This window comes from Haplochromis burtoni, unplaced genomic scaffold (genome assembly GCF_018398535.1).
Source record: "Haplochromis burtoni strain Fernald_Lab_line unplaced genomic scaffold, NCSU_Asbu1 Contig_179, whole genome shotgun sequence".
Lineage (NCBI taxonomy): Eukaryota > Metazoa > Chordata > Actinopteri > Cichliformes > Cichlidae > Haplochromis > Haplochromis burtoni.
The window spans coordinates 1,162,190-1,185,331 of NW_024582540.1; the positions used below are offsets into that span (position 1 = coordinate 1,162,190).

At 40.9% G+C, this 23,142-nt stretch overlaps 2 protein-coding genes across 2 annotated transcripts; one reads left to right on the forward strand and one right to left on the reverse strand.

Annotated features, from left to right (window-relative positions):
* Positions 1–1,384: 1,384 nt before the first annotated feature.
* On the reverse strand, positions 1,385–10,430 carry LOC102304081 (ubiquitin-conjugating enzyme E2 H). Its single transcript, XM_005934192.3, has 7 exons — positions 10,113–10,430; positions 6,665–6,741; positions 6,491–6,565; positions 6,354–6,393; positions 6,109–6,161; positions 4,125–4,253; positions 1,385–3,893 (listed from the first exon to the last, which is right to left on the reverse strand). Exons 1-7 carry the CDS (start codon positions 10,163–10,165, stop codon positions 3,769–3,771), a joined length of 552 nt encoding a protein of 183 aa, XP_005934254.1. The 5' UTR covers positions 10,166–10,430; the 3' UTR covers positions 1,385–3,768.
* A 7,213-nt stretch (positions 10,431–17,643) lies between these two features.
* Positions 17,644–23,142, forward strand: LOC102304597 (kelch domain-containing protein 10). The gene is made up of 10 exons (XM_005934194.3): positions 17,644–17,914; positions 18,853–18,945; positions 19,171–19,392; positions 20,943–21,097; positions 21,178–21,326; positions 21,446–21,530; positions 21,615–21,681; positions 21,766–21,813; positions 21,889–22,028; positions 22,117–23,142. The coding sequence occupies exons 1-10, from the start codon at positions 17,830–17,832 to the stop codon at positions 22,324–22,326; spliced, it is 1,254 nt and encodes a 417-aa protein (XP_005934256.1). The 5' UTR covers positions 17,644–17,829; the 3' UTR covers positions 22,327–23,142.

Genomic DNA, 23,142 nt, shown 5'->3' on the forward strand with positions numbered 1-23,142 from the left:
GTAAACCTAACAGGTTTGCTGAAGTTGATGTTGAAGGCTTAAAGATCTTAAGTTCATACACAAAAAAAAAAAAAAAAAAAAAATCTTGGTCCAGTAACCTTTATAGATCAAATAAAACTGATTTACAAGTTCACACTAGACGTTTGGGTAATTAACAGACAGTTTAATCAACAGATTGTTTCTAATTAACCTGAAACTGATTCTCAAAGTTAAAAACTGTAAAAGCATTTGAATTAACTAGTAAATCTAAGTTAATTAAACTGAGATAAGCGTAAGTGTAAGAGTTATTTTACAGTGTGGAAAAGAGGAGCCAAGAAAAACCATTTCAGGTGACTCCTTCATGAAGCTCATCACGTGAGTTCCAAGAGTGTGTAAAGCCATATTCAAAGCAAAGGCTGGTTATTTGGAAGAATCTAAAATATAAAACAGGTTTTGAGTTATTCAACACTTTTGTTTACTACATAATCCCATGTGTGTTCATTCATAGTTTTGATGCCTTTGGTGAGAATCTACAATGTAAACAGTCATGAAAATAAAGAAAAAACATTAAATGAGAAGGTGTGTCCAAACATTTGACGGGTAGTGTAAGCACCAGTCCAGTTACTAGTTTCACTTTAATATAGTCAAAAACACAGATTTTTTTTTAATTCAAAGATGCTGCAGTAAAATACTTTTTCCCTAAACTTTAAGTGTTTGCCAAGTTGGATCATTCAAAAAAAAGTGTGCCACAGAAACAAACACACAAATTCTGCCGCTTGTTTCCACTTTTGAAACACCGTTTCATTGTTGACTTGATCTTCCCTGTTCCTTTAACAGTCCGGATGAAATCTCAGCAAGTTTTTCCACACACAGCGGTCACAACTGTACTCTCATTTGTTGCACTGAGTTTCATAGTTTGAGGCTCATGTTTTGTTTGTATTTGAATGCTCATAAAAGAAAACGTTTGTCAACACAGAAATATTGAACTTTGAGGTTAAGATGACATAACACACTCACTTCACTTCCATGATCGCTCCCCAAATGCTCAAGAAATCAAAATAGAACCACCGTCTCCAAAGGTTGATTCTGTTCATCTGGACGCAGCGTTTTCAGTGGGAGAAACGTTTCGTCACTCATCCAAGTGACTTCTTCTGTCTCAGCTGACTGCAGGTTTCCCCAACCTTATAAACGGCACATTTGCATAATGACTGAAACCAGCCCACTGAAGGAACAATGGGCTGGGAGGTCACCTGCAGTCAGCTGAGACTGAAGAAGTCACTTGGATGAGCGACGAAACGTTTCTCCCACTGAAAACGCTACATGCATCAAGATGTTAAAACTACCATCCACAGAAGCATTTAAAAAAAAAAAAAGTTTTTTTTTTTTAAATAAATCACACTAAACAATAATTTTTTTGTTTATTTCTTTCAAGTTACAAGGGAAGCACATATATTCATTTTTTGCCTTTTAAAATTTTGGGATATCTTGAACTGTATCATGGAAACAGGGCATAGGAAACTAAAAAAAAAAAAGTATTTTAAAAACAAACAAAAAAAAACAAAAAACAAAAAATAAAAATACACATTCAAACAAATTTAGGCATCAAATATATGCGTTCCAGTAAAATACATAACACAACAAGGAATCCAGAGGCTGACAAACAACAAGTGGTTTGTTTTCTGTTGCAAATGAAAACCAACTGTGACATCATGTCATCTTCAGACCAACACCCTCATATATTTGGTTATCGAGCCGAATTAGAGCAATTCTCACCTTTCTTTTTAAAATCACCATATCAAGAAGAAGTCTGACATGCAGTTTTTACCACCTTAATTAAGGTATCACCCTCTTGCAAGACACCACGAAAGAGAAACGGATCTTTTTTCTCTCTTTCTTTTTGTTTTTAAATTCATTGAATTTTTGACTCAAAAAACGAGAAATGGCTCCTTTTGATGGTGATATGACTCTAATTATGTTTTCTTTCACAGGGAAAAAACAAAACAGCAAACTGATCTGTAATGCAATGAGCACAGGTTGCAAACAAGTGTCAGACTTCAGATCAGGGTGCCATCACAGCCCTGGTAACACCTCCGCCACACGAATGCTAGCAGGCACATAAAGCTTTTCATAAAGCAGGAAAAACACTGAAAGTGTCCTCTCAAGAAGAAGAAGAAGATTCTGAAGAGTGTGGTGTCCAAATTGAAGTTTAAACTAATCTGAGATGCACCACTTGAGAGTTTGACCATTTGAGGAACTTTTATCTACTCAGCTTCACTCTTTATCCTAACCCAGTTTAAGCTGGGGGGGGCATGACACTACAGCCTGTAAGATTCATTAGATTTTGGTCCCACCATTTTTCGGAAAAACAGGCCACCAAGAGCATGAAAAAGTAAACTGGAAACAGCGCGCTTCTGTCTGGCAGCAGAAATCGCTTTTGATTGAGATGTTTATGTAAGAGGGGGAAAAAAAGGAGAGGGGGGTGCAGAGGAGCAGGGCTGCAACACGCCTCTAAAGACTTGCAATTCTCCCCGTCTTCATCAGGACAAGAAGTCTTTTTAAACTAGTGTGTAAGTATTAAACCATACATTATGATAGGATTCACCAACCGTGAAAAACTAACTATCCCTAAGCAAGTCAAACACCTATTATAGTTCAACACAAGCAATAGGCAAAGTTAAGAAGTCCGACGATTCACCGAGAAAACCCGGATAACGCGTGACTCACAGAGGCGTCCCCTTCGTGTCTATAGCGATACAGCTCCACAAAGCCCTACACAAACTTTAACTGTGTCATGCCACAATATACAAAGATACTCAGAGAATGACAAACGCTTTCCTAAAACGGAGAGGAAGAGGAGAAGGAGACGGGTGCTGAACAAAAGAACTGTCGGGATTATTGAACCTCCTCTTCTGGTTTCTGCTGAGCATCGGAGGGGGAGCCGGGGCGCCAAAACAACACAGATTATCAATGGATTACATTCATGCATGCACACACACGCACACACACATCTAGACACACGCACATGCTGTGGTGTTTTGTGTGGCTCATGGTTGATGTGCCGCTTGCTTGTTAAGTGTGTGTCGTGCCTGCAGGTTGCACAGAGGGCACGGGTCTGTACACATGACCGCACGCTTGTGGCCTTCTGCTCCTTCAAAGTGATGCTTTCAATGGCAACTCCTCATCGTGGCAGTGTCAAAAAGATGAAGATGGGGCATAGGTAACTTAGGGAAAAAAAGGAAAAAAAAACAAAAAAAAAAAACAGGATTCCTCTCTCCTTAGAAGCAGAGACTGCTCTGAATCATGGATGTCCTCCTGGCAGTCTTCTGTCAGCGAGGAAAAAATGCCTCATGAAAAAAAAAAAAAAAAATTGAGCGTTTTAGAACGAAAGGTGGCGAGGTGAGGCCTGTGGTACACAGTCTAGTTTTGTGCTGATGGCTCTCCTCCTCTGCCGGCCTCACAGCTCAGTTTCGGCGGTCGGAGCAATGTATAAACGTCGGCTCAAGCCACAAAAGATCAACCCGGTCTAAACTGGGGCTTGGGACGAAGGAGGAGGAGGAGGAGAAGAAGAAGAGGAGGAGGAAGATGAAGGAGGAAGGAAGGGCAGGTGGCAATGACTTCCTAAGTAAGAGTGAATATTCTGCAATATCATACTGCAAATCCTCGTGTAGCGATAAAAATCCTTGTGTTGCTGTAAAAAAATTGTCTTGTTTAAATATGAATATAGTACTGAGTTTCTGCTCTTTTTAGGAAATGACAGTCTGCTGTGAGGTGAAGGCGGCTCCACCTTCACTACAACTCCATATCCTGAGCCTCGTCCTCCGAAAAGTCTGACATGGAGCTCTCAGAAGATGAGTCGCCTCCTCCTTCCTCCTGCTCCTTTAGCGCCTCCTCCGTGGCGTACTTCTGGATGTACTCTGAAAGAGACGCACAAGTCGAGCAGACTTGATGATGACAAACGTGGCACAAACCCATTCCGTGCACATTTTCAGGCTAAGCATTGATAAAAATATGATTTTAAATACAAAATTTTGGAAAATCTGGTGCAGGTTGACGTACAAATCTGACATTTTGGGTATAAAACTCGTAGTTTGATGTTACAGCGCTGTATGAACATTTGTGTTTTCAATCATGTGTGCGCAAACTACCTTTGATTTTGTGTTTATAATCCTCTGGCCGGTGCAGGTACATGGCAGCTGCATCCCCATTCAGAGGATCGATGGGGTTGGGGTAGGCGAGCAGCTGAGGGAGGAACGACTCAAAGATGTTGGTGAGGTCTGGTGGATGTGAGGTGAAAAATTACAGTCAGTCCAGAAAACAACAAAGCTGCAGAGAAACGCCAACAACATGCACGAGCACTCCTCACTAGCGCTCGTCTATGCTTCTGTGTTTAACCTCCCTGGAAATGCAACTACACGTCACATCAGTGCAGTGCAACTATTCTGATTGGCCTGTTCAAGACCACTGACTCCCAGGAGCAAAAGATAACATGAAAAATGCTTTGGACCAAGTATAAAACAAGAGGAAATTACTACAAGGTAATTAGCACATGTAGAGTCTTAAATGCTGATAATTACATCAGCTACTTACATAGGTTAGGCTGTACGTGCTACAAAGAATCACAGGAAATCTAAAGCAGACTTTATTTGAAGCAGTCCGTCCATTATGTGTGCACCTATAAAAACGCCCACTAGGGGTCTCCCTTGCAAAGAAAAGTTCACTTCACAGAGCTGTTTTGTTTCCTCTCTGGTTATAAGCAACCTTCACTTCAAAGTGTGAGTGGATGATGACGAAGGAACTGCTCAGCCTTTAATGACCTTTATAGCAGCATTCGGCTCACCATACATACAGCACTGCACAGGGTGAGGCGTTTTCCTCATTTACTAATCTACTAAACCAACCACATATAAGTTATATGGATATTAAATTACAGTGTTTCCTACAAAAAAGTCTTTACTTAGAATATTTTGCAATTTATTTTTTCATTTGTCCAAAGTGGCCACTACTGGACAATACACTGGCTCTTATTTTGAAAGTTCAGTTGCTGTTAAGCAGGTAGTTCTGGAGCTTCCCGTGTAACGTTTCCCTGCAGGCAGACTGGTCAGGTTGTTGTTACAGCACTGAATGTAAACCAGCTCTTTCTCTGTTTCCACTTGATCGGACAAACTCCAACTGCAGGCAGTGACGGCAGCCTCTGCTCTGCTCTGTAGAAGTGCTGTGAGTTCTCCAACCAGAACCTGCCACAGGTGGAGAACCTCAGGCTTTTTACTCCAAGGCTTCAGAGCAGAACAGGAGCTACTGTCACCAGCTTGTGCAATTTAAAGAAAAAAGGTCAAAAGGTCACATCACAGCACCCTATATTACAACTCTATCATCATCAGGAAGTATTTTTAGAGCAGCCAAGGAAACTTTAGGAGAGACTGAAGATGTAACACTAGTTATTGGCTAATTTAATATCTTATTATGTCATTGTGATAGCCTCTTTCACGCCGTCAGGCTAAAACTACACTCAGATACATAATTAAGCAAGCACTGTTCTCAGTGAGAACATCTATTAAATATACATGCTGAAAGCCAGTATAATCAGTATTAAGGAGGCACAAAGACGTCACTGTAATGCTACAATGATAATGCTTCAACTGGGGGCTACTGACTGTAACCTTCCATTTGTGTAGATGTTGAGTCAGTTACAGCTTAAGATTATTATCTATGTGGAGTTGTCATCACACCGGTGTTACAGCACCCACGGAAAACACTCAAACGCATATAGAGGTGTTTTCACACATACAGCACTTCTAGAAAACAAACACAGCTGTGGATCACAAGCAGACTGAAAAACAGAAATGTACCTTGTGTCCATGAATGAAACAGTTGACCTAAACTTTGAGTTTATTTACACTCTCACATAAAAGACAACTCCACTCCAGCTGAGTGTGTGTAAAGACCTCTTAGTCTCGAGACCTGACCCATCTACCGGTGCTCAATGCATGACCTCAATACCAGCAGCAGTTATCACTGAAGTGTAAGCCGATTAAACCGAGACGCTCTGCCTGAAACCGCGCTGCAGAGGTGCAGCACAGGCCGCTCGGTCATTGTTTTTATTGGCACCAGTCAGAGTATGCGTGTACCTACCATAGAGAGCTGTCCACGTCTGGTTAATGACATCTAAACATACAGTTCCTGACCTAAAAATTAAAAAAAAAAAGACAAAACAGTGAATAAACTACACACAAATCGTTAGATAGAACCAATGATTTTCTGTAGGAGTGTTTGTGTGCTGAAACAATTTCCTATCACATAACCGTCAGGCTGTGCATTTAATCTTCCCCATATTCACCGGATAAATGATCATTGATGTTTGAATCTGTCCTACTTACGCTTCATCGATGTTGGGATGAAAGATTTTGTTCATGAATCCTGAAAGAAAAAAAAAATGCAGATTTTTTTCCCCACGTTTTCAAGTTGTCTACTGTTTTTTTTTTTACAGTGTAAGGTGAGTTCAAATGTTTTATACCTATTGAAGGTGATTTGAAGGGGTACTTATCAGGCAGGTCCACCCGGACCTTCCACACACCTCCTTCATACGGCGCTAAAATAAAAACATTAATTATCCACATGTCACATGAAGCTTTTAATATATGTTTAATATAAGTGAAATGACAAAAAGCTGGTTAACGCTGGGTCTTACTTCCAGGTGGTCCGTGAAACTTGACAACAAACTCATTGAGTCCACTAAGGATGGTAACCTCGTGCTTGCTCTCGATGCTGACGCCGGGTTAAGGAAAATGCTACAAACAAAAAACAACAGCGAAAAAGCTGGAAAAGTCACACATGATCACATATGGTTGTTTTCTGTTTATTTTTCCAGCTGAGCTGCTGTGTCTGCCTCTTTCCCTGTGGATTTGTTTGGGCAGAGGTCACGCGTGGGTTCAATAACATTAGCTGTAATAATGAGATCAATAATGCAGCGGCCTCTGTCAGACAAACAGCCTGCTTCTAAAGTGAAAACAGGCTCACGGTGAGACAGGATGGAAAGATACTAGCAAGGGCAGAAAGTTTTCTACTGCACACATCCTTTCAGCGCAGAGAAAGGCACAAACACGAACCTGTGACGCGTTCTGCTTAGTTAATAATCACAGCATGTGGTGACAGCGAGAGACTGAGTCAGCTGTCTTGACAGCGGTGCAGAAAGGTGGAGTGGGTTTAATCTCAGCGACTGTGTGAATGTGACACAATGACGGAAAAACAGAAAGGAAGAAACCACAAAAGTAACAGTTGCGCCCTGTTTCATCACCTCATCGTAAATCCTCCAGTCCTCGCCATTCCAACAATCTGAACAAGGCGACGTTCACATGCTAATTTAGTTACATTTCTCAAGCACAAATAGAGCTACACGGCCTGAATGCATAATAGCCAGAAGCAAAGAGACTGTAAACATCCAGCAGAGCAGACGGTGGTTTAGAAAAAAAAAAGAAAAAAAAAAAAAAACCACTGACCAAGACAGGGAAGCTCTAAATGTGATCCGAGGGAACAGCTCCTATAAATAAAACCTGTTGTAGATGTACGCTTGTGCAGCAAAGCAGAGCAACTCTTGTGCTTTTTTAGCCCCTACAGGGTTACCCATAGAAACCTCACCAAGATTTATTACACAAGGCAATTCCTATATTTGGACAGAAGCTTGCAGAGCACCTTATCAGCTCCTTTTGACACAAAGATATGAAGGATTTATTTATTCTTTTAATTGTTTTCTTCATCACACCAAGCACATCTTTCCCATCTTCACTGGCACAATTAAACCTGACACCAGCCATACAGAATCGCCTCACCTACAGCACATGTGGAAGTACATTTCGAATGATATAATCTGTCACAGTGATTCAGTCTTACATATTCGATTTAAAGACACAGCGTGAAACTATGAAAGGCATCTACTGTTACACGCTGCTGCTGCGGCGCTCTCTGTTTGGGAACTGGTGAAACGAGATCCACAGCAGCAACACCTGATGGGTCCCAACATGTTTTTCCTCAGTGACTCCTATTATCCAATACTGAATTTCTCATCTCACTCAGCTAATAAAACACAGGAATCTTATTTTGTACCAACGCCCCCCCGCCCGGCCGCCTCTTTTTATAGATGTGACTCTTTGGCACAATTCAGTGTCTTTGGTTAAAATTTACCAGGCTGCAATCCACATACAAAATACCACATTCTTACTTCCTAATACCAGGTTACATTGGTGTTATGAAACATTAAACCCACTGTACACCTTATATGTGGCTCCTGCTAAGTTAAAAAAAAACTTCACTGTTATCAGGAAAATATTAAAATAACGATAGTATGAATGTGGCAAAGCTTCAAGGAACGAAAGGAAGTGCTGACTTAATTAAAATTAATCAAGGCATTGACATTAATAAGAACTTATTAGATCCTCTAAATATGTACGTTGAAAACTTTTTGGACCACAAGGAAAAAATGAAGCATATAAAATGGTTTTGTTTATCCATTAGACAAAAACCACATGTAATACACACTTCTGCTAAATAAAGTAACAAAGACTTATTGCCTTAACTATCTGTGGATCAGTTGAGCTTACATGCACAGGTCATCCCTCAAAAGGCATTGTTGACCCATAAAAAAACAAAAAACCTTGTTAAATTTCAACTTTATGGCGACCTCGTTTCTTTAAATGGAAAAGTAGATGTTTTCGGTTTGTTTGGTTTTTTAATGAACGCTGTTCAATACTGAGTCATGTACTTCCCGAGGTGTGTGTCTGTGGAGGTGATAGATGAGTGTGAGTGAGTGCAGCCCTGTCCCTGCTCCCAGCCCCCACCCCCCTTTGCCCCCCCAACACACACAGAGCATGCTTGTTGATCCTCGATCAGCTGTGTGAAAGAAGCCCCGCCCTCTACCATGTTCCGGATGGTAACAAGGTGGCCAATGAGAGCGCAGCATGTAGCTGCAGGACAAAAACAAAACAATTGAGCCTCACGCTGTCAGAAAAAGCTTTCAAGCAGAAACTTCAGCAGGTCACTGCAAACAATTACTAAACCACACAAGCATTTATACGAATATAAGAAACGCAGGTATAAGTCGATAAATGAAAACTGCGGAGGGGGGAGAGGGGGAGTAATTATGTAAAAATAAAGATCACGATCACTTTGGTTTGTATTCCTTTTTTTTTCCCTCATTCAGACTGAAATTAAACTAGTTTTGCTTCACATCCTGCTGGAGAATCTGTGCCAAATACGCCATCCGTGACTACTGTGTGTACCATTTGTGATTTGTTTGTCTTCAGTTAGAAGGATTGTTTTCATTTGGACAACAAATTAAATAAATAAATAATAAATAAGCAAAAATTATTAAAGTCTTGTTTTATGTTCTCTGATGTTAAAGAGCGAAAGGTCGTTAGCCGTCGGCTCTGCATTTTTCAAAGATCGTCTCCACATCGACCTTAATTGTTCTTTCTTTGGTGATAGCATGCTACACAGCTAGCTTCCTCGGCGTCAACGCTACCAAATCACAAATAAAGGAACGTGTCCTTCCACATATTTGTTTCCAAAACGTACAAATCCCTTCGCCATGACTTCCCAGTGTGCTGTCAGTCCTGTGGGAATCACATTTTAGAAGCCAGTGGGCTAACTATAGACGCTATCAGGCTAACGCTAACAGTGTCCAAAGCTAACACAAGAGTTAGCAGCCAGCGTTGTATTGCGACAGTTTCCGCTGCTAATTCTCTATCGATACAAACAGGACGATAATGCTAACGTAGCAGCGAGCTAACGCTTCACAACAGGCGGTGGAGTTCACTCAAAAAACGTTAAATAAGCGTCCTGTTCGCCATTCTGCTAACCGAGCTAACGTCCAGACTCGGTGGAGACACAGAACTGTCTGTTAACGTTAAAGTCTTCATACTTTCTTTTCAGAATCTCTCAATCTCACACAGCTGCCAGCCACCTCATATATATATATATATATATATATATATATATATACATATACACACACATACACACACACTTACAGAGCACCCATCGAGAGCAAATTATGTAATTAAGCACTACCACAAAGCTAACAGCTGATCATTAAGATAAAAGAAAAAATCCACCAGCTTGTGTTTATATACTGTAAAGGATACAGTTTCACCACGTCGGTATCCATTCGCCTCTTTCCCGGACTTGGAGACGACATTTTTGTATTCCTTTCAGAAGTGAGCTAAAAATACTGCGGCTACTCAGCTACCTCAACCTCTCAGCTTGAAAATACGAAGAGAAGCTCCCCGGTCTCTATCAGCAGCCTTTCCACAATGTCCATACACGATATCCCAGCTGCAACATCGCCCACTTTTTTCCTCTCCCTCTATCAGCGGCTCCTTGCCTGACCAGCTTGTGTCCTGTCCTGAAGACTCTCTGCCAGTGACATCAACCTCCAGCGACTAGAGCGAGCAGAGGAGGGGCTGAGCTATAGAAATACAGCCGAAGGACAGGGCCATACTGTCAGCATTCCGCCTCTCAACCACTTTAACTTACTGCGGTGGAGCATTTCTGCAAAGACAGGAGATCAGGAGGAGATAAGGTTTAAGGAGAGACATTAACTTCTGGGTCATTTTAACGAGTCTGCTCGCATAAAACTCAAAAAGAAAGTGCGTGCTGTTCTATCGTGTGTAGATCTATGTTAAAATCTCATTATTGACGGGCTGCAATAAGTACATTAGGCCGAAGTTGTTTGTTTCTTGAAGTGCTGAATGAATCATTTAAAGGAGTAGATATAGGTTAATTCAAGGTGCTTATTGCACACACATTGCTATGACATCCAGCAGGTTTTAAACAGTAAGAAGTCAGCTAATGACTGACGCAATCCAACACAGCCGTCCTGTAATGCACCTTGGTGTTTAATGGATTTTCTATTTGTTTTGAAATCAATATTCCTTTATTGATATGTACAGTTAAATGGATTGCAGACTTCTAACAAGAAGGCAAATACACAAACTACAAAAGAGGCTCAAGAACACGAAACACTAATGATTTATTAATAAGAAAAAGACTTACAATATAACAGGTAAAGAAGCCAAATCCGATTTGTAATGCAGTCTTCCTCAGAGCCGTGCTTGTGTTAGTATTGTTCTTCCTTTGCTCAGGTTTTTACCCTTTTCCAGCATTCTCTTCACTAAAATCCATCCAGGGTTTCCAGGGAAGTGAAGTAGGGCAAGAGGTAGACTTGTTTCAGGCTTGACGGTTGTCCTAAAAGCTATGAAAAAGTATTTTCTCCATTCTAGATTTCTTAGGTTTTTTTTGTTGTATTGTTGTATTGCATTTTTTGTTGTATTTCATCAAACAAAATCTAACATCAGACACAGATAACCCCCATAAATACAAAATTTAGTTTTTCAAATGATGATTTTATTTATTAAGGGGGAAAAAGTGATCAAACCTACCTGGCTTCTGAAAAAAAAATTGCTCTCCCTCTGTTCAATCATGGCTTAACTGAGATTAAAACTTTTATTCAGAAAAGCTGATTTTACTTTCTGACTTCACATGATCTAAAGAAAATTTTGAAAAACAAATTGACTATCTATGAGTCTGGAAAGAGTTACAAACACATTTCTAAGGCTTTGGGACTCCAGTGAACCACAGAAAGAGTCATTATCCACGTATGGAGTGACTGGCTAACCAAAATTACTCCAGGAGCTATCGACGACTCATCCAACAGATCAAAAAAATAACCCAGAACAACATCTAAGGTTGGTAAAGATAAATGTCCATGATTCAACAATAAGAAAGAGACTGGGCATGCATGAGAGAGCACAGAGGCAAAAACCACTGCTGACCAAAAAAAGAACACAAAGGCTCATCACACATCCTGAAAATATCCCCAAGACTTTTGGGAAAATAATTTGCGGACTGTGACAAAAGTTGAACTTTTTGGAGGGTTTAAGTCCCGTTGTATTTGGTGTAAAACTAATTCAATTCAATTCAATTCAATTTTATTTATATAGCGCCAAATCACAACATAAGTCGCCTCAAGGCGCTTCATAGATACAGAGAAAAAAACCTAACAATCATATGACCCCCTATGAGCAAGCACTTTGGCGACAGTGGGAAGGAAAAACTCCCTTTTAACAGGAAGAAACCTCCGGCAGAACCAGGCTCAGGGAGGGGCGGCCATCTGCTGCGACCGGTTGGGGTGAGAGAAGGAAGACAGGATAAAGACATGCTGTGGAAGAGAGACAGAGGTTAATAACAGATATGATTCAATGCAGAGAGGTCTATTAACACATAGTGAGTGAGAAAGGTGACTGGAAAGGAAAAACTCAATGCATCATGGGAATCCCCCGGCAGCCTATGTCTATTGCAGCATAACTAAGGGAGGATTCAGGGTCACCTGGTCCAGCCCTAACTATATGCTTTAGCAAAAAGGAAAGTTTTAAGCCTAATCTTAAAAGTAGAGATAGTGTCTGTCTCCCGAATCCAAACTGGAAGCTGGTTCCACAGAAGAGGGGCCTGAAAACTGAAGGCTCTCCCTCCCATTCTACTTTTAAATACTCTAGGAACAACAAGTAGGCCTGCAGAGCGAGAGCGAAGTGCTCTAATAGGGTGATATGGTACTACAAGGTCATTAAGATAAGATGGGGCCTGATTATTTAAGACCTTGTATGTGAGGAGCAGGATTTTGAATTCAATTCTGGATTTAACAGGAAGCCAATGAAGGGAAGCCAAAACAGGAGAAATATGCTCTCTCTTTCTAGTCCCTGTCAGACTCTTGCTGCAGCATTTTGGATTAGCTGAAGGCTTTTCAGGAGTTTTTTGGACATCCTGATAATAATGAATTACAGTAGTCCAGCCTGGAAGTAATAAATGCATGAACTAGTTTTTCAGCGTCACTCTGAGACAGGATATTTCTCATTTTAGAGATGTTGCGCAAATGGAAGAAAGCAGTCTTACATATTTGTTTAATATGTGCATTGAAGGACATGTCCTGGTCAAAAATGACTCCAAGGTTCCTTACAGTGTTACTGGAGGCCAAGGTAATGCCATCCAGAGTAACACAGAAAACTAACGCAGCATTTCATAAAAAGGTCATCACATCATTAGTCAAAAATGTTGGTGGTAATGTGATGTTCCAGGGCTGCTTTGCTGCTTCGGGATGACTAGCTGTTGGAACCATGATTTCTGCTCTCCACCAGAAAAGTTTATGCCCTGAAGGTCAAGGACATTTGGGTTATGTAGCAGGACAACCACCAGAAACACACCACCAACTGCACCTCTGAATGGCTGCAAAAACACAAAAACAAACAAACAAGCAAAAAGGTTTTGGAGTAGTTTCAGCAAAGTCTGGTTTTAAGTCTGATTGAGATGCCTTAGCATGACCTTAAACAGGATGTTTATGCTGAAAAACCTAATGTACCCAGATTAAAACAATTAGGCAAAGAAGATTGGGACAAAATCCCTCCACGATCATGTGAAAGACCCATTGGCAGTTATCACAAAAACTCCTCTCTGCCAAGGATGGTACAAACAGTTATGAGGTTTAGGTGGCGATTACTTTTTCTTGCATTAAACTGTCTGCTCTTGGACTAAACTTGCACAGTTGACTGTCTGCAAATTCAGCCCATCTTTAGATTTATTCAGTCTCTTATTAGACTCATAAGCACCCACAACTACTTTTGCCATATTTCACCTCACAAAATATGGCAGCACCATTTGTTTCAGAATCTGACTTTATTCTGTTGCACTCTCACGAACATTCATTGCACATGAAACCTTTCAAGCAGTGCTAAACAAAGATCAGCTTGTCCATAATTTCTTGTTTTAAAGATTGGCATGTATGACATTTTGTGTGAAGGACAGCACACTCGCTGTAAACACAGATGGTCAAAGGTGAGGTTTAAAAAGGTGCAGACATCTAGCGCAGACATAAAAGAGATAAAAATGTGTCTTTATGCACCAGCGAGACATATTTGCACAGCGACATCTGCACTCAGAAATCTATCCATAGATGCCTTTGAATATCAAGTTGATCACTGATTCATTCTGGTTTTGTATTAACTCATTGTTTCCATTATTGGTAACACCTCACCACAAATGTGTTGTGCCAGCTGTGCTTTAATATAGTGATGTGAGAAAGGTTGCTAAGGTTTAATATATTTTTTAAAAAGTAATCTCCTCCATACCAGGTTATAAGGTTATTTAAATGCAACCTCAACTGAACAACAGCACATCCTCCTAAAATCATTTATTTCCTCTGTAGTGGACTTTTGGTTTTGGTTTATATGTTTTGACTTATTTCAGCTACCCTACCAAAGGTTAAACTGAAAGATAATTTTATCCCTCTCTAGGATCTCCAGGATATGACACATTATTTGTTTAACAAAACTTTATTTAGGCTTGTTTTCCAGCAAGAAAACCAGAGGTTGCTGTCGTTGAGCTGACCACGAACTCCTCTGGATACCACAGCAGCAGCAAATCTGCAACAGAATGACTGAAAAAGAAAAGGCAGGCTTTGGCAGGAGCTTCAGGGAGCTGTGCACGAATGAAAGAAGCTGTAAAGAAGAGTGGGCGAAAATTCTTCCACAACGATGCAAGGGTCTGATAAAGACATGCAGACGTCATGTTTTCTGATGTGCTGATAAATCTTTCATCTAACTAAGTTAGACTATACTTTCATTGTTACTATATTTTTATATTTCTTAGCATCTGCATACAGAACTACAGATCATTGAAGTCTGTTGTATATCATGTGAAACAGAGAAGTAAGCCATTGAAATCATGCTCTGATAGAAGCTTATTAAACTTCATCTATGATTGATACATATGACATATTCATGTGTAACACAATAAAGCAGCACTTTGTCTAGCCTGACTTATTCAGAAGACTAGCAGACACTCTGACAACATCATCCAGTTGGATAGTTCAGTTATCTTTCATCTTTACATGGAGGAACATAGAAATGTCATCAATGTGGTGCATCTTCCAGTAAGTCTAATCAGTTTTCAAGCTGGTTGATCTCACGTCCTGACCTCTGTAAGTCAATAAGTAGATCACAGCAAGCAACAAAAAGCTGCCGACTCATCTCCTGTTTGATCTCATTAACACAGCAGTGGCTCATTGTTCAGGAATTTCTTACTGTCTGTGACATTTCACAGACTCCCTTCATTGTCTACCTGCCGCCAGTCTGTTCAAGGGTTATTTGGACAGTCTGTGTTACATTATGAGACCAACAGTGGCTGAGAATCTTTCTGCCTCTAGGTGAGCTCTGAATGTACTCTTTGTGATAATATTTTAGCTTCAGATGAGAAAAAACGTGTCTGTAAACAAGTGAACATTGTAAAACACCAGCAGAAGGATTGTTTGATTAATTGTTGCATTGGGAGTAGCTGTCCCATAAAAAGAGATCAGGTGTAAAAACCTTTGTCTCAAAAGGTTCTTGCATTTTAACAGGGTTTGGGCATGCCTGCTGTATTTGCGCTTGTACCTTAAACAAAAGAGGGTGTTGATCTTTTCCAGATCATTACTCACTGTGAGAATTAGCAATTATTACAATTCTAAGTCTATGTTTATTTACACATGGTCCATGTAAACAAGCTACAGTTGTTATGTGACGGCTGTGTGCAGGCAGGAAAAGGACCCAAAGTGCAGACTCCGGAGACAGAAAGTAACTCAAAACAGCTTTAATGCTGAACTCAAAAGGGTAACAAAACTAAGAATACAAAATACACCTACGCAGCCAGCACACACAGCAAGATAAGGGTAGATAAGCATAGATCACAACAAATGAAAAACTGAAACACAGGGCTTAAATACACAGAGGGAGCAATCAGGGAATGGACAGCAGGAGGGAAACACAGCTGGGGAAAATCAGAACTGACGAGACAAGGAAGCGTAAACCGAACACACTGAGATAAGACAGAGACCTTCAAAGTAAAACAGGAAACACATAACACAGACTGAACAAAAGACACAGACTCACATGCAGGCACTACAACAGAGGGAACAGAGACGTGGGACCAGGGCAGACACAGACACTGACTGGACACGGGGATATAGCGGACAGGGGAGACAGCAACTAAGGATTACACAGAGACAAACCATAAGACATGACTCTAACAAAAACCCAAAGACTAGAAATTATAAATAATATAATAAACTCAAAAACCCTGGGTCAACGACCCAGGCATCCTAACAACAGTGGCTAGTCATGCGTTTGTTTTGCTCCTTCTGCAACTCCCAGTGAGCTTCAAATCCAGATTATAACATGTCTGCATTGCAGCTCCCAAAGATGTGGGCGAAAGGTTGACTCATGGTACAGCTGATCAAAAGGAGTTACTCCAACCACGTGTTTGGCTCAAATATCCCTTATTTAAGTTATGTGTTAATTATCCTTTGTAGCTTGGAAGACATAAACAAAGTTTGTCACTTTTTAATTTCTTAATACACTTAGATCCATGTGTTTACAAACAAATAATGTAATCAATATATGATTGACATGCAGAATTTCAGCTTTTATTCAAGGCCTTTAACAAAAGCATTGAAGTAACTGTTTAGGTGTTGCATCTGTTTTAGCTCCTTATATTGATACATTATTTTTTAAATTCATGAATAGAAACACAGTGGGTTTACAGGAAAGTGGAAACTGATTCAAATTGTTGGACTGATAAAACTAAAATTGACTTGTATCAGACTGATGGAAAGAGAAAAGTATGGAGAAGGAGGGAAATAGCTCATGATCTGAAACAACCACAGAATCTGTTAGTGTTGGAGACAGTAAGACAGTGTTTATTGATAACATGACTGCTGATAAATGTAGCAGGATTAATTGTGAAGTGTACAGGGCTACGCTTTCTGCTCAGATTCAGCCAAATGCTGCAAAACCGATCAGACCAAGCTTCACGGTGCAAATGGATAATGACCTAGAGTATGCTGCAAAAGCAAAGCAAGAGTTTCTTCGAGATATAAACGTTCTTCAATCTCAAAGTCAGTCACATGTTCTTAACTCAATGGAGCGTGCTTTTCAGTTACTGAAAGACCCACAGACAACAGGATTTGAAGGTGGCTGCTGTAAAGGCCTATCAGAGCATCCCAAAGGACGACTTTTTGCGATGTCCAAAAATGATTTCCGACACAGGAGTTTCATCTAACTAAAAACTACGGAGACCCCCAGGGGACATGGGAGAAAAAAAAATTAGGGAGGAAAAAAAAAAATTTTTTTGCGAGATCTCGCAAAAGTCCGTCTTAATTTTTTTTTCCTCCCTAATTTTTTTTTTTCCTCCCCAATTTTTTTTCTCCCATGTCCCCTGGGGGGCTCCGTACATATGAACCTCTGAATATCTGGGGATTTACATAAAAAAAATTACACTACTGTGAAAAAAAGTCTGTATTTCACTTGATAGACGTTTATTAATCCCTCAAGTTTAAAACCACAGTTGTTTTTAATGGCTAGTATGTGCATTAAGTATATAATATAAGGTAAACATGCAAAACTACAAATATATATCTCTGATAAGCCATATTCATTCAAAACAAAGGGTATTGACGTTCACGTCAGTTGTTACCGACTCTTTTATTTATTTGTTATTGATTATTGCGGCGAGGCCCTTTAACAAAACTATAAACATTTCCATGTGACTCTTGAACGCCACTTGAGCGTCCTATTCTCCTCTGATTGGTTAGTTCAGACCACGTGGCTATGACGTCTCGGACAGCAGCAGCTGTGGACAGTTGGAAGAGTTAGCATATTTCTTTATTTTGCTCTGAAGCCAGAGCTGGTGGTTTCATGTCGCGCCGTTTGTTTGCACTGAGGCGGATTCCTGTCCGGGTCTGGGTGTGAGCCTCTTCGGTCGGCGTGTCCCAGGTTAATCATGTCTTCGCCTGAGCACGGTGAAACTTTCAGTCAGCTCAATAAGTTTGAGAAACTGTCGTGGAGGCCCTCCATCCGCGACTCAGGTTTGTAAACACAGGCGACTGCTCTGCAGCTGGATCCAATCAGCAAGCCTTCCTGAGAAGTTAATGTAAATACTTGGTAATGCTGCTCAGAGCTCGCTGCCTCTTTGGGCAGAGCTGGCTGCTCATTTGCATTAGCTGGGCTTTGTCTGTGAGCTAGCCATACTAGCTTTGTGTGCATTCTGCATCGCTACAGCAGCTACACAGGCCAAATGTTGCTAACGTTGCTACGGAAGCCAGCAGAAATCAGCCACTGAATATTTCAGTGTTATTGTTGCTTATGTTCCCATTTAAATGGAAATGAAAGACAAAGGCACAGCAATGGTTTTCATATTCTGTAAGCTCTCCCATACATGAAGTGGATTCTCGGTTACACAAAGCATACTTAAGAATAGAAAATGAGAGAGGTTACACCTGTAATCCTGATTTCTCTGAGTGTAGCAGTGCACAGAGTATCTTGATTCACCGAGGAAGTACAATAGCTGTGGCTTAAAAACAAAATAAAAGAACTATCGGAGTATACGATGACTGTATTTATATACTTCTACGGTTTTTACTGGGATCGTCCCAGAAACATCAGCCTCGGTTTGCTGGAAGTGTGACGCTTGGCTGAATATACGTGACTGTGGTTGTTCAACATTTGTAAAGCCTGCAGTGTGGTTGAAGTAAAATAAACAGGTGTGACGGCGGTTGAGCTATCAAATGATCGTCCAGGAGCTCCAGAAAATCTTTTCCATGACAGAAGGATCATGGACAACAACACCAGCTGCTCACAGCAATCTGTGAGATCCTGTAATTGGTCTGTAGTGAAAAGGGGAAAGAAATGTCCCTTTGGAAGTTAAAATGAAACGGTAGTTAGCGGTAGCTAATTAGTTCAACCCCTGACAAGAACATGAGAGAATTGGTTTATGAATCTGTCTTTTTCTCTGTATATCTTGCAGCCACTAAGAAGCGAGCACGGTGGTTTCAGGCCCGGCGCATCTTCTCCCCTTCCTGCCCAAACCTGCGGATCCCCAACAGGTTTCTGAGAGAAGGTACTAAACCTGCACAGACACCACACTGGACGGTCTAAACTCATAAACACTAGAATTCAAAGTGCAGGAGCTGCAGTTAACGTCCTGTAAAGCAAAGCTAGAAGTGTTATATTGCTCCTAATAGAACTATTCAGAGGGGAGAAAGAAGTCTGCGTGATGATTTACATGGTGGTGTGTGGCGATGAGACTGATGGTGTCTGTCTAAAACTCCTCCTCCCCCCACAGGACACTGCATTCCTCCTGCCCGCAGTGGACACCGCTGTGTAGCAGACAGCACCAACCTGTATGTGTTTGGAGGCTACAACCCAGACTTTGATGAGGCAGGCGGCTCAGAGAACGAAGACTACCCTCTGTTCAGGGAGCTCTGGCGGTATCATTTTGCCACAGCATCCTGGCAGCAGGTCCGCACAGAGGGGTACATGCCCACGGAGCTGGCTTCTATGTCAGGTAAGGACTGATGCTGCTTTTATTTTTATTCCCTTGGTATTCAAATGATGTGATGTGGTTCTGCTGGATTGATGAAAATATTTTTTGACTTATTCCAGTATTTTTATCAGCATATTCTAAAGGCTGTATGCACACCCCTGCCTTCATTTATGCAATACACACTGAGCACATGTGGTTAGTCTAGCTGTTATTGAAAAGCAGCTCTAAATTCACCCCTGCACTTTTTTCTTTTTTTTTTCTTCTTGAACTCACACAAATAAATTAGGACGCATCACATTTGAGGCTAGAAGCTGGCCTGCATTTCTCAGCAAGTTGTGAGACTTTTGGTTGCAATTTACAGCTCAGTTAATTTAGGTGTGGATTCTGACATTTTATAGCAATGTCTTTTTTTTAGCAATAAAAATAAAATATTCTGCTCTAAATGATATTTCTCAAGTTCATACTTTTATCTGATAACTAAAGTTTTATCCTTGTTTAGTCAACAAACAGATGCAAAGTCCTGCAAAAACTCAACTCTTTGGTTTGTAATTCATTATTTGTGTAGTCACAGTTGACTGTTGTGTAGACTTTAGGGGGACCTTTTGGCATAAATGTATTCAGATTTATTTTTAGAATTAGTCCATATAAGAGGGAGGTCCACCTCAACACTACATTGTGTTGTCATGTTTCCACAGCATAGGCAGAAGTGTGCAGTGAAGGCCATTTAGTTGGTTGAAATCTGTAGCCTCACCACTAGGTGGCACTAGCAGAGAAAGCAAAGCTAGCAGAGGTGTCTCTTCTGGGATAAAAAAAAAAACTACAGTATTCAGAGGACAGAAGTCTGCATGATGATTCACTGTGTTGCATCAAGATGAGACTGCCTGAGAACCACTGAGCCTGGTTTGTGTGCGCCAGTGTGTCTCACTAACGGACGTGAGCCAAAAATGACCTGACGGCGGCTGCCGTGCCCTGCACTTTAATGTCTTTCTGGTTTTGTGTCAAAGTGATTTCCAATGTTTATGCATTTTCTCTGTGTGTGTGTGTGTGTGTGTGTGTGTTGGTTCTATTGGTAAATAAACTGTAGTGTAGTCTCAGGATTTATGAAGGTTATGTATTAAATAAGGAAATGACCCGTTTTGCAAGCATCTTTGTGACTTGGCTTTTTTGTACCTACATTATAATCAGTCCTTTGTATCGACTTTAATGTTTTTATACAACTGCTATGTTATTTGTCTGTTGCCCTCCTGGCAAGATCACTCTTAAAAAAAAATATACATTTTTAATATCATAGAAACGTTTTGGCTGGATACATAAAAGATATATAAAAGTCACTTTGCCAAAAACTGATTGCAGCTTCTTCTTCGTGACAGGAATATTCTTTTCTGGCTCAACATGACTTTACATCATTCATGCGAGATGAGATCTAGAAAACACTTTGACTCAGATTTCCTATAGGTTTTGTGTGACAGAAGACTCCTGTACAAAACATTCAGGGTTTTGTTGTTTCTTTTTATTCCCAAACTTCACTCCTAATCAACAAAACAGAGTTTGATGCTGTTATCTTTCCCCAGCTGTCCTACATGGGAACAACCTGCTTGTGTTCGGTGGCACCGGGATTCCATTCGGTGAAAACAACGGCAACGACGTCCACGTTTGCAACGTTCAGTACAAACGATGGAACCTGCTCAGCTGCAGAGGGAAGAAGCCCAACAAGATCTATGGACAGGTAACGGTTTTTGTGTATGAGGTCCTTTTGAATGTTCTGTCCCATCCCATCTGTTACAACCATTTATCCTCCTTTTCCAGGCCATGGTCATCATAAATGGCTACCTTTATGTGTTTGGAGGGACGACGGGCTACCTTTACAGCACCGACCTGCACAGGCTGGACCTGACCACCAGGGAGTGGACCCACATCAAACCCAATAACGCGCCCTCAGACCTACCTGAGGAGAGGTCAGTCACCTTAGGTCATTCATACACAGCTAAAAGCAGTAGGCACACTTTGTTAAACACACAGTGAATTCTCTACATGTGGCTCCAGATTTTCTGAAAATGAATCAATAATTTCGCAGATATAGACATGAGCTAGCTCATGACGGGCAGAGAATGTATATTTTTGGAGGCGGGACTTCCTGGACATCATATCCACTAGACAAGGTGAGAGTAACTGGCACTTAAACACCATTGCATGCAAACTTGTTGTCGGCCTGTCTTTAAATTAAGGTTATTTGTGTTAATCAGATTCATGCTTATAATTTGGAGACAAACTACTGGGAGGATATCATGACGAAACCCCAAGAAAAAATAGGTTTGACTCATGTTCAACTTTTATTTACAGCGGTAAAGCGTTTTGACTGCCACAAGTCAAATTCATTTAATTTTCTTCTCACAGGATATCCTGCCGCCCGTCGATGTCACAGCTGTGTACAGGTCAAAGAGGGTGAGTGTTTCACACGACATCATCAAACGGGCTTTCTCTGAAATGTTTCTGCTTCATGCCTCTTTTTATGTGCAGAGGTGTTTATATGTGGGGGTTATAACGGAGAGCGCATCCTGTCAGACCTCTGGAAGCTCAACCTGCAGACTTTTCAGTGGACAAAGCTTCCTGCGATCATGCCGGAGCCAGCTTACTTTCACTGTGCTGCGGTCACTCCGGTCAGTACCATCGCACACTGAGAGAACAAAAACTAAATCATCATAGAGTAGACTCAGATTTCATCCTCTGGTGTTCCTTTTCCTTCAGGCCGGCTGCATGTACGTCCACGGCGGAGTCGTCAACATGTCTGGGAATCGAAGGACTGGCTCTCTGTATAAAGTGTGGCTGGTGGTTCCCAGCCTGCTGGAAATGACCTGGGAGAAACTGCTGAAAACTTTCCCTCACTTATCCCAGCTGTCCACCCTCCAGCTGCTCAGCCTGGGACTGACGCACACGTTAATCCAGCGGCTCAAATAAAGACTGAATGCAGCGGTATGTGATGGTGTAGCACGGACTCTAAGATGTCTGACGATTTAGGGTGAAAGGACAAAGTAAGCCTGATGATGTCAGATGGTTATGAAAATACTTTGATTGCCTTTTTATATTAGTCTGATGTAAATGTGTGGGTTGTTTTAAAAAAGTGCAATTTATTTTTTTTAAGTTTCCCAGTGTGTCATATGTGCACGCATCCATCAGAAACTGTGTAGAAAATAGAAATTACTGTATGCTGTTTGTTTTTCACTTCTGCCTTCTTCAGGTTTTTCTTCTTGTTTTTTGGTCGTGGAAACTTGTGGAGCCTGAGAGATATTTTATAAACTCCAAAGACCACTTGTTAAAAGGCCAAATGAATGTTGGTACAGTAGTGAAGTTTTAGCTTTTATTTAGAGGCAAAGACTTTTTTTATCTGTTCTTTCTTTTCCCAATCCTGAAGTGGAACAGGTTGTGCAGCACTACCCTCAATCAGTCCTGCTGTTCCCTCTTCAAACCCAGCAGAGGCACCAGTTTGTAGGCCCTGACATTTAAATAGAAAGTTTCGAGATTCTCAGTAAAAAGCAGACTTGTATTTCTGATTGCTTTTCACAGTTTAAGTAACACATTTCAGCCTCAAAGACTCACTGATTAGGGTGCTGATGTGGAGCTGCGATTAAAACTCGACCGTTCAAATTGAAAAATGTTCCTCTTGCCGGTCACAATTAGGCCTTCTGATCAGATGAAAACATGTGACACGGCATCACTGTGAAATATCTTATGCCTCTTCAATTTTTATCCCTCTTTTTTTGGGGGGGGGAGGGG

Excerpts from the sequence above, each read along its gene's own strand:
- LOC102304081 (XM_005934192.3), bottom strand. The coding sequence starts at position 10,165 with ATGTCGTCTCCAAGTCCGGGAAAGAGGCGAATGGATACCGACGTGGTG. Across the intron at positions 6,742-10,112 it reads GATACCGACGTGGTGAAACT|CATCGAGAGCAAGCACGAGG; the intron begins GTATCCTTTACA and ends ACCCGGCGTCAG. Across the intron at positions 6,566-6,664 it reads GTTTCACGGACCACCTGGAA|CGCCGTATGAAGGAGGTGTG; the intron begins GTAAGACCCAGC and ends TTTTTATTTTAG.
- LOC102304597 (XM_005934194.3), top strand. The coding sequence starts at position 17,830 with ATGTCTTCGCCTGAGCACGGTGAAACTTTCAGTCAGCTCAATAAGTTT. Across the intron at positions 21,098-21,177 it reads CCAACAAGATCTATGGACAG|GCCATGGTCATCATAAATGG; the intron begins GTAACGGTTTTT and ends CTCCTTTTCCAG. Across the intron at positions 22,029-22,116 it reads ACTGTGCTGCGGTCACTCCG|GCCGGCTGCATGTACGTCCA; the intron begins GTCAGTACCATC and ends CTTTTCCTTCAG.